At 45.6% G+C, this 13,608-nt stretch overlaps 1 protein-coding gene across 1 annotated transcript in view; it reads right to left on the bottom strand.

Annotated features, from left to right (window-relative positions):
* Positions 1-13,608, bottom strand: part of LOC142250937 (complement C2-like) — a 37,328-nt gene that overhangs the window by 14,674 nt on the left and 9,046 nt on the right. Inside the window, exons 7-11 of the mRNA XM_075323277.1 lie at positions 11,347-11,482; positions 10,957-11,097; positions 8,861-8,950; positions 5,172-5,309; positions 578-669 (exon numbers count right to left, since the gene is read on the bottom strand). Coding sequence (XP_075179392.1) covers positions 578-669; positions 5,172-5,309; positions 8,861-8,950; positions 10,957-11,097; positions 11,347-11,482 — 597 coding nt within the window. The remainder of the gene's footprint in view (positions 1-577; positions 670-5,171; positions 5,310-8,860; positions 8,951-10,956; positions 11,098-11,346; positions 11,483-13,608) is intronic.

The raw sequence follows: 13,608 nt of genomic DNA, 5'->3' as shown, positions 1-13,608 counted from the left end.
CCCCCTACAAAAAGAGATCTAATTGAGAGGATCAACCTACACTGGCTATACGAAACCAACTTGGCCCCCAACCTAGAGAGGAGAACGGTGAGACTTAAACAATGGCACCCGTGGGCCACTTCCCTTTATGCAACGGCCCTCCCCCAGATACCGACACCTACACCATAGATAAATTGATTATGCCTAAGAATGTCTTGTAGAGCTGCTTCCCCCACCCCCTCTCTTTCCCCCCTCCCTCCCTGCTCCTATGTTCAGGTTGTTGTTGTAAGGGGTATTTAATGTCCCAGATTGATATTCTGATAATGGCTCGAGGCTATTCCACCTCTTGCTACTCAATGCTCCTGTTCTTGATGTTGTTGTATGAGAAGTTTGTATTTTTCTGAAAACTCAATAAAAACCTTTATGATAAAAAAAAAAAAAATGGCGCAAACAAAGATAAAAGACAAAAAAAAGATTAAATATTTTTGATTTTGTGCAATATTAAAGAAACCCGCACGTTCAATTTTGAAGAATTTGGTGGTAAAAATGGTAAGGAGCACCATGAGATAAAATTGGGCGCATTCTCTTCTTCACTTACTCCAATTTTCACGTTCCAAGGATATGAAAGACTTGTCGCAGATTCATCGGTCTCGTCGTTCAGACCACACATTTCCCCATAGTCCTTAATACCTATCAGAAGAAAAAAATTATATACAGTATATGTTTATTTATCAATTGGTAGAAGTCATATATGCTGCATATATATATATATATATATATATATATATATAAGATAGAGAGATATACTGTAGATATATGTGACGCCCTGGGCAAGCCAGGGGTCACAGGTCATCACACCACCACACCCTACATCCCAGTTAGGAACACCAAGGCTACTAAAATCCTTGTTGCCTTCCTCCAGGGGCTGATGTCCACACCAGGGGGTGGGCCAGGCGGTTGGCTCCACCCACCGAGGAGTTCACAGCCCTGGAGGCGGGAAGAACCAGGCAGTTAGAGTTTGGAGGGAGAAGTGGAAAGAACAGGGTTTAGCTCAGGGGGAGCTTGAGTGAGGAAGGAGTAAACAGTGAAGTGAAAGTGAAGTAGTAGTAGAGCAAAGAAGAAAAGAGTAAAAGTAAGAGGAGAAAAGCCTGAAGTTGGTCCAGCTGTGTGCAGGACAGAGTCAGCAAGGTCAGCAACGGCGGTGATAGTCCGCAGGGGTGACTGCTCGGAGGTTGCTGGAAGGACCGCGGACGGGTAGTGGCCCGGCGGTCTGGAGCAGTATACGAAGAACAGTCAGCACCAGGGCAGGGGCCTCTCGGACCCCGGCAAGGCTAGGAGTCGCCGTGAATTTGCCAAATCCGTCAGTGAAGGGGACGTCTGTCTCCAAACAACCAAGTCCCGATTGAAGGCAACAGTCCAACCATTGAGGAGAGACACCGCCACCGCCAGGGCACCAGTTTCTCAGGGCCAGCGCCTGCAGGCAAAGTAGGGCTCCTCCGGCCCATATCCAAGCCGGGGAGCGGGTTACCGGTGGGAACCCATCGCTACCAACACAGAAACATTAGGTGCAGGAAAAGGGACATCACCGTCACCTACTGGGAGAGCAAGTGCAGCCGTCCGTGGGAACCGTCTTTCCAGCCGTGTGTTTTACCGAGAACTGTGTCAACATCTCAGGCTGAGTGAGTACCACAGTGCCGCAAGGCACAGCGCTGCCCCCGCGTCCCTGCACCCCACCAAGCCCTGCATCTCCCACCTCATCACTGGGCCCCAGGATCACCAACCCCTACCCACGGAGGGGCAACCCAACAACTGGCTGCTCCATACCATCCTTCCCGGGATCCCCATACAGAGCAGCGGTGGTGCCAACCAAATCACCACAACCGTGGGTGGCGTCACGGACAATAAACAATCCCCACACCCAAAAACCCCCTTTCACTCACGGGCGAGGAGCGCCGCTAGAGTCCCCGGGATCCGGCCCACCGCTCGAGCCACCGAGCAGCAACAGGCCGCAGCAGCCGCGGCAGCCGGACCCGAGCAGCAGTGGGAGAGCACGGCGTCCCCTCCTCCGCCCGCGACATATATAAGGCACTCCAAGCCTGTGTGGTAGACCGTACCCTCAGGTTGGGTTACCGGACGGCCCTGTCTGAGGAATCACCTCTCGGCCTGACGCAGTGAAGTAAAGCGCCAGAGACCATTTTTACTTTATTCTTTACTGAACTCTACTTAGAGGTGCGATTCTCGGCCAAAATGTTGCCAAAACAAGACAAAAGTCCCGGTGTGGGACACCCAGTAGGTTTGACCTAGTCTCAAATGATTTTTGCCAGATCTCACTCTTGGACCCCCAGTCATGTGACCCTTCCCACTCAGTACCCAGGCTACCTATTATCAAAGGCTGGCAGTGGTCTTCTTCAATTCCATGCCCCTCACACTGTCACGTGGCTAATCTGGCATGGCCCGTCACCCCTACACTCTTGAGGTGTTCACCCTACTATCATATAGGGGAGATTCGTAGATCTTGCTCACAGTGGGGCTTATCTAGTTCTTCACCTGAGACCCCCTTCAGGCTGAGATGGATTACCAATTGCCAAGCTCTTACTATAGTCAACTCAACACCAATGCCGGCTCTACTTGCTCACAGGACTGTAGGTCTGACCTTGCGGGGAGGTAAACTTCATGTTATCAAACCTCCCATTGCGAAGGGGCCGTTCCGCTCCCAACCACACTCTTAAGCAGCACTTTCGCCAGTCACTCAAACAGCTTCACCACTTACTAGTTGTGGGCTCCAGCAGGCAACCCACAGAGGAGGGAAGCAAGCCAATACATTACCTCTGTCTCCACCAGTGTCACTTAAGCCTGCTTCACACGTTGCAATTTCGCATACGATATCGTATGCGATTTGCAACGCCCCCATCGTATGTGCGGCACGTTCAATTTGTTGAATGTGCCGCACAGACGATTATCCCCCGTCACATGTACTTACTCGTCCATACGACCTCAATGTGGGCGGCGAACATCCACTTTCTGGAGTGGGAGGGACGTTCGGCGTCACATCGACATCACGTGGCAGCCGGCCAATAGAAGCGGAGGGGCGGAGATGAGCGGGACTTAAACATCCCGCCCACCTCCTTCCTTCCGCATTAGCGGCTGGGAGCCGCAGGACACAGGTAAGATCTGTTCATCATTCCCGGGGTGTCACACGCTGCGATGTGCGCCACCCCGGGTACGATGAACAACCTGACGTGCAATTCTAGAGAAAGGAACGATGTGCATGCGATGAACGCTTTACCGTTCAATCACAATCGCACGTAGCTGTCACACACTGCAATGTACCTTACAATGCCGGATGTGCGTCACTTACGACGTGACCCCGCCGACACATCGTAAGATATATTGTACCGTGTAAAGCAGGCTTTAGACAACAGCTTCACACACATCATACGATAGATAGATAGATAGATACATAGATATGAGATGGATGCATAGATAGATAGATAGATAGATAGATAGATACACTACTGGCCAGAAGTATTGGCACCCCTGCAATTCTGTCAGATAATACTCAATTTCTTCTTGGAAATGATTGCAATCACACATTCTTTGGTATTATCTTCATTTATTTTGCTTGCAATGAAAAAATACAAAAGAGAATGAAACAAAAATCAAATTATTGATCATTTCACATAAAACTCCAAAAATGGCCCGGACAAAAGTAATGGCACCCTTACCCTTTATACTTGGTTGCACAACCTTTAGCCAAAATAACTGCGAACAACCGCTTCCGGTGACCATCAATGAGTTTCTTACAATGCTCTGCTGGAATTTTAGGCCATTCTTCTTTGGCAAACTGCTCCAGGTCCCTGAGATGTGAAGGGGCCTTCTCCAAACTGCCATTCTGAGATCTCTCCACAGGTGTTCTATGGGATTCGGGTCTGGACTCATTGCTGACCACTTTAGTAGTCTCCAGTGCTTTCTAACAAACCATTTTCTAGTGCTTTTTGAAGTGTGTTTTGGGTCATTGTCCTGCTGGAAGACTCATCACCTCTGAGGGAGACCCAGCTTTCTCACACTGGGCCCTACATTATGCTGCAAAATTTGTTGGTAGTCTTCAGACTTCATATGCCATGCACACGGTCAAGCAGTCCAGTGCCAGAGGCAGCAAAGCAACCCCAAAACATCAGGGAACCTCCGCCATGTTTGACTGTAGGGACCGTGTTCTTTTCTTTGAATGCCTCTTTTTTTTTTTTTCCTGTAAACTCTATGTTGATGGCTTTTCCCAAAAAGCTCTACTTTTGTCTCATCTGACCAGAGAACATGCTTCCAAAACGTTTTAGGCTTTCTCAGGTAAGTTTTGGCAAACTCCAGCCTGGCTTTTTATGTCTCGGGGTAAGAAGTGGGGTCTTCCTGGGTATCCTACCATACAGTCCCTTTTCATTCAGACGCCGACGGATAGTACAGGTTGACACTGTTGTACCCTGGGACTGCAGGGCAGCTTGAACTTGTTTGGATGTTAGTCGAGGTTCTTCTTCTTGAAATCTCTCAGCAATTTTTCTTTTCCTTCCACATCTAGGGAGGTTACCACAGTGCTATGGGCTTTACACTTCTTGATGACACTGCGCACCGTAGACACAGGAACTTTCAGGTCTTTGGAGATGGACTTGTAGTCTTGAGATTGCTCATGCTTCCTCACAATATGGATTCTCAAGTCCTCAGACAGTTCTTTGGTCTTCTTTCTTTTCTCCATGCTCAATGTGGTGCACACAAGGCACAGGACAGAGGTTGAGTCAACTTTAATCCATGTCACCTGCTGCAAGTGTGATTTATTATTGCCAGCACCTGTTAGGTGCCACAGGTAAGTTACAGGCGCTGTTATTACACAAATTAGAGAAGCATCACAGGATTTTTCAAACAGTGCCAATACTTTTGTCCACCCCTTTTTTATGTTTGGTGTGGAATTATATCCAATTTGGCTTTTTGACTTTTTTTTTTCATTGAAGACAAATTAAATGAAGATAATAATACCAAAGTATTTGTGATTGCAATCATTTTCAGGAAGAAACTGAGTATTATCTGACAGAATTGCAGGGGTGCCAATACTTTTGGCCAGCACTGTAGATATGAGATGGATAGATATGAGATGGATGGATGGATAGATATGAGATGGATGGATAGGGATTAGGTTTGCAGCACTGTACTTGTGATTTCCTGGAACGCTGTCTTCATGTCATCTGCTGTGTCCAAGATGAATACGTGTTTTTCGTTCTCTTTCTGAGAGGCCAGCTCATTTAGCTCAGTCTTATCCGTGTCCTCTCCAATACCAAATGCGTAGACGTCTATCAAAAAAAGAGAAAACGGAGGAACATAACAATAAAGGAGAAAATGTCAAACAGAATATGTACTGAATATGGAGGCAGAAATTATATAAGAGGACGATCTGCAAACTGTGGTCTGGGGTTTATCTTTTTGGGTCTGGTCTACAGTCCACATTACTTTAGAGGGTCTAGTCTAGGGTCTGCCTTACTTTAGAGGGTCTGGTCTAGGGTCTGCATTACTCTAGAGAAGGTCAGGTCTAGGGTCTGCATTATTTTACAGGGTTTGGTATAGGGTCTGCATTACTTTAGAAGGTCTAGTCTAGGGTTTGTAATACTTTAGAAGGTCTGGTCTAGGGTCTATATTACTTTACAGGGTCTGGTCTAGAGTCCAAATTATTTTAGAAGGTCTGGTTTAGGATCTGTATTACTCTAGAAGGTCCGGTCTAAGGTCTGCCTTACTTTACAGGGTCTGGTCTAGGGTCTGTATTACTTTAGATGGTCCGGTCTAGGGTATGTATTACTTTAGAAGGTCTGGTCTAGTGTCCACATTACTTTAGAAGGTCTGGTCTAGGGTCTGTATTATTTTAGAAGGTTTGGTCTAGTGTCCACATTACTTTAGAAGGTTTGGTCTAGGGTCCGCATTACTTTAGAAGGTCTGGTCTAGGGTCCGCATTACTTTAGAAGGTCTGGTCTAGGGTCCGCATTACTTTAGAAGGTCTGGTCTAGGGTCTACATTACTTTAGAAGGTCTGGTCTAGGGTCTGCATTACTTTAGAGGGTCTGGTCTAAGGTCTGTATTATTTTAGAAGGTTTGGTCTAGTGTCTGTATTACTTTAGAAGGTCTGGTCTAGGGTCCGCATTACTTTAGAAGGTCTGGTCTAGGGTCTACATTACTTTAGAAGGTCTGGTCTAGGGTATGTGTACTTTAGAAGGTCTGGTCTAGGGTCTGTATTACTTTAGAAGGTCTGGTCTAGGGTCTGTATTACTTTAGTGGGTCTGGTCTAGGGTCTGTATTATTTTAGAAGGTTTGGTCTAGTGTCTGTATTACTTTAGAAGGTCTGGTCTAGGGTCTGTATTACTTTAGAAGGTCTGTTCTAGGGTCTACATTACTTTAGAAGGTCTGGTCTAGGGTCTGCATTACTTTAGAAGGTCTGGTCTAGGGTCCGCATTACTTTAGAAGGTCTGGTCTAGGGTCTGTATTATTTTAGAAGGTTTGGTCTAGTGTCCGCATTACTTTAGAAGGTCTGGTCTAGGGTCTGCATTACTTTTGAAGGTCTGGTCTAGGGTCTACATTACTTTAGAAGGTCTAGTCTAGGGTCCGCATTACTTTAGAATGTCTGGTCTAGGGTCCGCATTACTTTAGAAGGTCTGGTCTAGGGTCCGCATTACTTTAGAAGGTCTGGTCTAGGGTCTGTATTATTTTAGAAGGTTTGGTCTAGGGTCCGCATTACTTTAGAAGGTCTGGTCTAGGGTCTACATTACTTTAGAAGGTCTGGTCTAGGGTCTGCATTACTCTAGAGAAGGTCAGGTCTAGGGTCTGCATTATTTTACAGGGTTTGGTATAGGGTCTGCATTACTTTAGAAGGTCTACTCTAGGGTTTGTAATACTTTAGAAGGTCTGGTCTAGGGTCTATATTACTTTACAGGGTCTGGTCTAGGGTCCAAATTATTTTAGAAGGTCTGGTTTAGGATCTGTATTACTCTAGAAGGTCCGGTCTAAGGTCTGCCTTACTTTACAGGGTCTGGTCTAGGGTCTGTATTACTTTAGATGGTCCGGTCTAGGGTATGTATTACTTTAGAAGGTCTGGTCTAGTGTCCACATTACTTTAGAAGGTCTGGTCTAGGGTCCGCATTACTTTAGAAGGTCTGGTCTAGGGTCCGCATTACTTTAGAAGGTCTGTTTTAGGGTCCGCATTACTTTAGAAGGTCTGGTCTAGGGTCTACATTACTTTAGAAGGTCTGGTCTAGGGTCTGCATTACTTTAGAGGGTCTGGTCTAAGGTCTGTATTATTTTAGAAGGTTTGGTCTAGTGTCTGTATTACTTTAGAAGGTCTGGTCTAGGGTCCGCATTACTTTAGAAGGTCTGGTCTAGTGTCTACATTACTTTAGAAGGTCTGGTCTAGGGTCTGTGTACTTTAGAGGGTCTGGTCTAGGGTCTGTATTACTTTAGAAGGTCTGTTCTAGGGTCTACATTCCTTTAGAAGGTCTGGTCTAGGGTCCGCATTACTTTAGAAGGTCTGGTCTAGGGTCCGCATTACTTTAGAAGGTCTGGTCTAGGGTCTGTATCATTTTAGAAGGTTTGGTCTAGTGTCCGCATTACTTTAGAAGGTCTGGTCTAGGGTCTGCATTACTTTAGAAGGTCTGGTCTAGGGTCTACATTACTTTAGAAGGTCTGGTCTAGGGTCCGCATTACTTTAGAATGTCTGGTCTAGGGTCCGCATTACTTTAGAAGGTCTGGTCTAGGGTCCGCATTACTTTAGAATGTCTGGTCTAGGGTCCGCATTACTTTAGAAGGTCTGGTTTAGGGTCCGCATTACTTTAGAAGGTCTGGTCTAGGGTCTACATTACTTTAGAAGGTCTGGTCTAGGGTCTGCATTACTTTAGAGGGTCTGGTCTAAGGTCTGTATTATTTTAGAAGGTTTGGTCTAGTGTCTGTATTACTTTAGAAGGTCTGGTCTAGGGTCCGCATTACTTTAGAAGGTCTGGTCTAGTGTCTACATTACTTTAGAAGGTCTGGTCTAGGGTCTGTGTACTTTAGAGGGTCTGGTCTAGGGTCTGTATTACTTTAGAAGGTCTGTTCTAGGGTCTACATTCCTTTAGAAGGTCTGGTCTAGGGTCCGCATTACTTTAGAAGGTCTGGTCTAGGGTCCGCATTACTTTAGAAGGTCTGGTCTAGGGTCTGTATCATTTTAGAAGGTTTGGTCTAGTGTCCGCATTACTTTAGAAGGTCTGGTCTAGGGTCTGCATTACTTTAGAAGGTCTGGTCTAGGGTCTACATTACTTTAGAAGGTCTGGTCTAGGGTCCGCATTACTTTAGAATGTCTGGTCTAGGGTCCGCATTACTTTAGAAGGTCTGGTCTAGGGTCCGCATTACTTTAGAATGTCTGGTCTAGGGTCCGCATTACTTTAGAAGGTCTGGTCTAGGGTCTGTATTATTTTAGAAGGTTTGGTCTAGGGTCCGCATTACTTTAGAAGGTCTGATCTAGGGTCTACATTACTTTAGAAGGGTTGGTCTAGGGTCCGCATTACTTTAGAAGGTCTGGTCTAGGGTCTACATTACTTTAGAAGGTCTGGTCTAGGGTCTGTATTATTTTAGAAGGTTTGGTCTAGGGTCCGCATTACTTTAGAAGGTCTGATCTAGGGTCTACATTACTTTAGAAGGGTTGGTCTAGGGTCCGCATTACTTTAGAAGGTCTGGTCTAGGGTCTACATTACTTTAGAAGGTCTGGTCTAGGGTCTACATTACTTTAGAAGGTCTGGTCTAGGGTCTACATTACTTTAGAAGGTCCATATCATTTGTAACTTGCAAGAGATAGATATATAGATACATGGATAGATAGACAGATGTCTCACCGAGATGATCTTCTCTATTTTTGGAAATGTTCAGGTATTCGTTGATCTTCTTGATCATTTCCACGGGTCGTCCCCCCATATTGGCTTTTCCTGGTAACAGTATTGAGCAGAGAATGTGATTATATAAATTGTTCATCATCGGAGAAGTTCAGGTTTATATTGGGCAAGAATTTTGAGGAACTAAAGAAATGAAGATGTTTTTGCCAACTTGTAGGAATGACGGCTGGTGAGCCTGATATCGGGACTGGTGGGGGGTTGGATGTGTTACTTTCCGGAGGGTCTCTGCCCCCCCATCATGCAGCTCTCAGATTACGGAGCAAAAACCTGCTGACAGATTCCCTTTAATGAAGAACCCAAACCTTCTGGCCAGGAGTGAAGTGTCCGCTCTCCTCGGCCAGTTCTATCAGATACTTTATTATGAAATCACAATCATGACTTGGGACCGTCCCCATTTCACGGCAGGTTTGGGAGCAGGACTTAAAGGGAAACAAACATCAAAAAATGACCTTGTTGTCAGGTTTTTGTGCTAAATGTATTGTTTATATTTTTTTGTAATTTATTTTTGTTTTTTCCACATCACAATCTGCATTAAAAAAATAAAAATCTTACAATTTTCACATTATCCCTTGAGGCTGTTTTAGGCTGTAACTTCCTATGTTTCAGGAAATTTACATGATCAGATTCAGGCCATATTTTTTGTATTGAAGCACCTAATGAGCGTGTACAACGGTCATTGTGAAGGGAGAAGGTGAGCTGCGACATCACCTGTGTTATCTACTTTATATAGAGGTGTTCTCAGTGATTGTACAGGAGGAGGAGGTGAGATGTGATATCACCTATTGTGAATGGTGGATCCTGTGTTATCTACTGTATATAGAAATGTTATCAATCATTATACAGAAGGAGGAGGTGAGCTGTGATATCACCTATTGTGAATGGTGGATCCTGTGTTATCTACTGTATATAGAAATGTTATCAATCATTGTACAGAAGGAGGAGGTGAGCTGTGATATCACCTATTGCGAATGGCAGATCCTGTGTTATCAGTCATTGTACAGGAGGAGGAAGAGGTGAGCTGTGACATCACCTGTTGTGAATGGTAGATCCTGTGTTATCTACTGTATAGAGGTGTTATCAGTCATTATACAGAAGGAGGTGGAGGTGAGATGTGAAATCACCTATTGTGAATGGTGGATACTGTGTTATCTGCTGCATATATTGATGTTATCAGTTATTGTACAGTAGGTGGAGGAGGAGAGCTGGGATATCATCTATTGTGAATGGTGGATCATATGTTATCTACTGTATATAGAGGTGTTATCAGTCATTGTACAGGAGGAGGAGGGGGTGAGCTATGATATCACCTATTGTGAAGGGTGACTACTGTGTTATCTGTACATAGCGGTGTTATCAGTCATTGTACAGCAGGGGAGGAGGTGAGCTGTAATATCACCCCTTATGAATGGTGGATCCTGTTTTATCTACTATACAGTATATACAGGTGTTATCAGTCATTGTACAGGGGAGGACGTGAGCTGTGACATCACCTCTTGTGAATGCTGGATTCTATGTTATCTACTGTATATAGAGGTGTTATCAGTCATTGTACAGGAGGCGGAGGTGAGCTGTGATATCATCTATTAGGAATGGTGGATCCTGTGTTATCTACTGTATATAGAGGTGTTATCAGTCATTGTACAGGGGAGGAGGTGAGCTGTGACATCACCTCTTGTGAATGCTGGATTTCTATGTTATCTACTGTATATAGAGGTGTTATCAGTCATTGTACAGGAGGCAGAGGTGGGCTGTAATATCATCTATTATGAATGGCGGATCCTGTGTTATCTACTGTATATAGAGGTGTTATCACTCATTGTACAGGAGGAGGAGGTGAGCTGTGATATCACCAATTGTGAATGGTGGATCTTGTGTTATCAGTTATTGCAATCCTACCTCTGATGATAAGGAGAAAGCTGAAAAAACCACATGGAACATAAAAATTTGATTTAAACAATAGGTGATTGTGAGTTGATAACTTCCGTTTAATTGTCCATATTCTGCCTATAACGATGTCGGTGTGACACCTCGCCTCTCACCGTCGGTCAGCAGCACGATGACGTGATGGATGGAATTCCACTTTGCTGGGTTCTTCTTGTATTTCTGCTCCTGAAACGCCATCATCTCATACACCTGCCTCAGGGCAGCGTAGGTATTCGTCCCGGACTTATCCCTGTGATCTAAATTCGAGGTAGAGAAAATAAAGTGAGTTTCTGAATGATCACTTGTCATTGGCGTTTCGTCCTCCAGCCTCTATGTCGGGTGCACCACATCCATTGAGACGTTTGCCTCGTCTGTTCGCGGCCGTCCCCGGCGGAGGATGTTACTCCAGTTGGAGACTCAAAGTTTCCAGGACTGACGTAAAAATACCAAAAAGTCACAAAATATTTTTTGACCCTGCTGGATGAATCGGCCGTGTGGTCACTCACCGCTGTACTTCAGATCTGTGTCAAAAAGGTCCAACACATCCTCGATCTCATCCTCATTAGAAATTCTGACAATAACTTTGGGCTCGGTGGCGAAAGATATCACTCCGAACTCAATCTTCATATCAAACCTCCCGAGCTAAGAGGACGAGAAGAACGAGACAGGGGCGTCAGCAGGGCGATAATATGACACTGAATTCTGCAGGGTTAGGCGGCACTATGCACGGAAAGGGGCCCCAGGACTTGGATATTACGGCCTGTCCTTACAGTCAGGAGCTGGTACCCGCCATACACATGCTCAGCTGCTGGAGGGTCTGGATCCCGAACACCGCAGCTCCAATTCACCCGTCCCGGCTTCACCCATCATCTCCTGCACCCACCACCTTCTGCATTTCCACCGCACATCAGGTTACCCCAGTTCCAACACTCGTTTCTAACTTAACTCTGCTGCGATGCTGAGTCAGCTTTGACTACATCGCTGGGCTCTGCTAAATTGCTATAATGAGTCTACTCAGCTCTGCTTCATCTCTGGACTCTGCTACATCGCCATAGTGAGCCTTGTGACCTACTCAGCTCTGCTACATCTCTGGGCTCTGCTACCTTGCTATAATGAGACTCCGGACCTATTCAACTCTGCTACATTGCTGGGTTCTGCTCCATCGTTACAGTGAGTATCCTGACCCACACTTGTTACATCGCTCAGCTCTGCTACATCGCTATAATGAGTCTCCGGACCTACACTCTCTGCTACATCACTGGGCTCTGCTACATTGCTATAATGAGTCTCCGGACCTATTCACCTCTGCTACATCGCTGGGGTCTGCTCCATCATTACAGTGAGTATCCTGACTCATACTTATTACATCACTGGGCTCTGCTATATCACCATAGTGAGTCTTCTGAGCTACTCAACTCTGCTACATCACTGGGCTCTGCTACATTGCTATAATTAGTCTCCGGACCTATTCAACTCTGCTACACCGCTGGGATCTGCTCCATCATTACAGTGAGTATCCTGACCAACACTTGTTACATCATTGGGCTCTGCTACATCGCCATAGTGAGTCTTCTGACCTACTTAGCTGTGCTACATCACTGAGCTCTGCTACATTGCTATAATGAGTCTCCGGACCTATTCAACTCTGCTACATCGCTGGGCTCTGCTCCATCGTTACAGTGCGTATTCTGACCCACAGTTGTTACATCACTGGGCTCTGCTACATTGCAAAGCGAGTCTGACCGACTCAATCCTGCTACATCGCTATAATGAGTCTTTGGATCAATTCATTGTGCAACCTCGCCGACGTCTGCCCCATTGTTACAGGGAGTATCCCGACCCACTCTTGTTACAACGCCATAGTACCGTAAGTCTCCTGACCTACTTGGCTCTGTTATATCTCTGGACGACTGTGCTACATTACTATAATGACACTCTGGACCTACTCAACTCTGCTACAACACTAGGCTCTGCTACATAGCTATGAGTCTCTGGACCTACTCAACTCTGCTACATTGCTAGGCTCTGCTACATTGCTATAATGAGTCTTTGAACCAACTCAACTCTTTCACATCACTGGGCTCTGCTACCTCACCATAGTGAGTCTCCTGACCTACTCAGTTCTGCTACATCTCTGGACGACGGTGCTACATTACTATAATGACACTCTGGACCTACTCAACTCTACTACATCGCTAGGCTCTGCTACATTGCTATAATAAGTCTTTGGGCCAACTCAACTCTGCCAAATCACTGGGCTCTGCTACCTCACCATAGTGAGTCTCCTGACCTACTCAGCTCTGCTACATCACTGGGCTCTGCTACAGTCATTACAGTGAGTCTTCTGTTATACTCAGCTCTGCCATATCATCAGGACTTCTCTGCGGTGCCATTTATTAGACTCGGCTTCATCCGCCTAGTCCCCAGGTTACTCTCTTACATTTTCTCCACTGCTCTCCTCTTCCAGCCCCCGTCCAGTGTTTAGGCAAAAGATTGATCAACTTTTCAACTATTTCAAATTCCCACGGAGCATTTCAGACGACCCCGTTGTATGACTCTATGGGATCCTCAACAGCCGGCAAGATGTCGCCTATCAAACCTAAATCAGCGCGCCTGCTATTGTATGACAATCGCACTGTGTAGCACACTTACTTGGGTACTATATGGCAGTATTATGTGGCAACAGAGCGGTATTGTTATGTTATAGTATGTTAATCATTTAACACAGCGCGGCATTGAGGTTTGAGCAGCAGTACGGCAATATTACT

The sequence above is a fragment of the Anomaloglossus baeobatrachus genome, chromosome 9 (assembly GCF_048569485.1).
Source record: "Anomaloglossus baeobatrachus isolate aAnoBae1 chromosome 9, aAnoBae1.hap1, whole genome shotgun sequence".
Classification (NCBI taxonomy): Eukaryota; Metazoa; Chordata; class Amphibia; order Anura; family Aromobatidae; genus Anomaloglossus; species Anomaloglossus baeobatrachus.
This window is presented reverse-complemented; position numbering and strand designations above follow the sequence as displayed.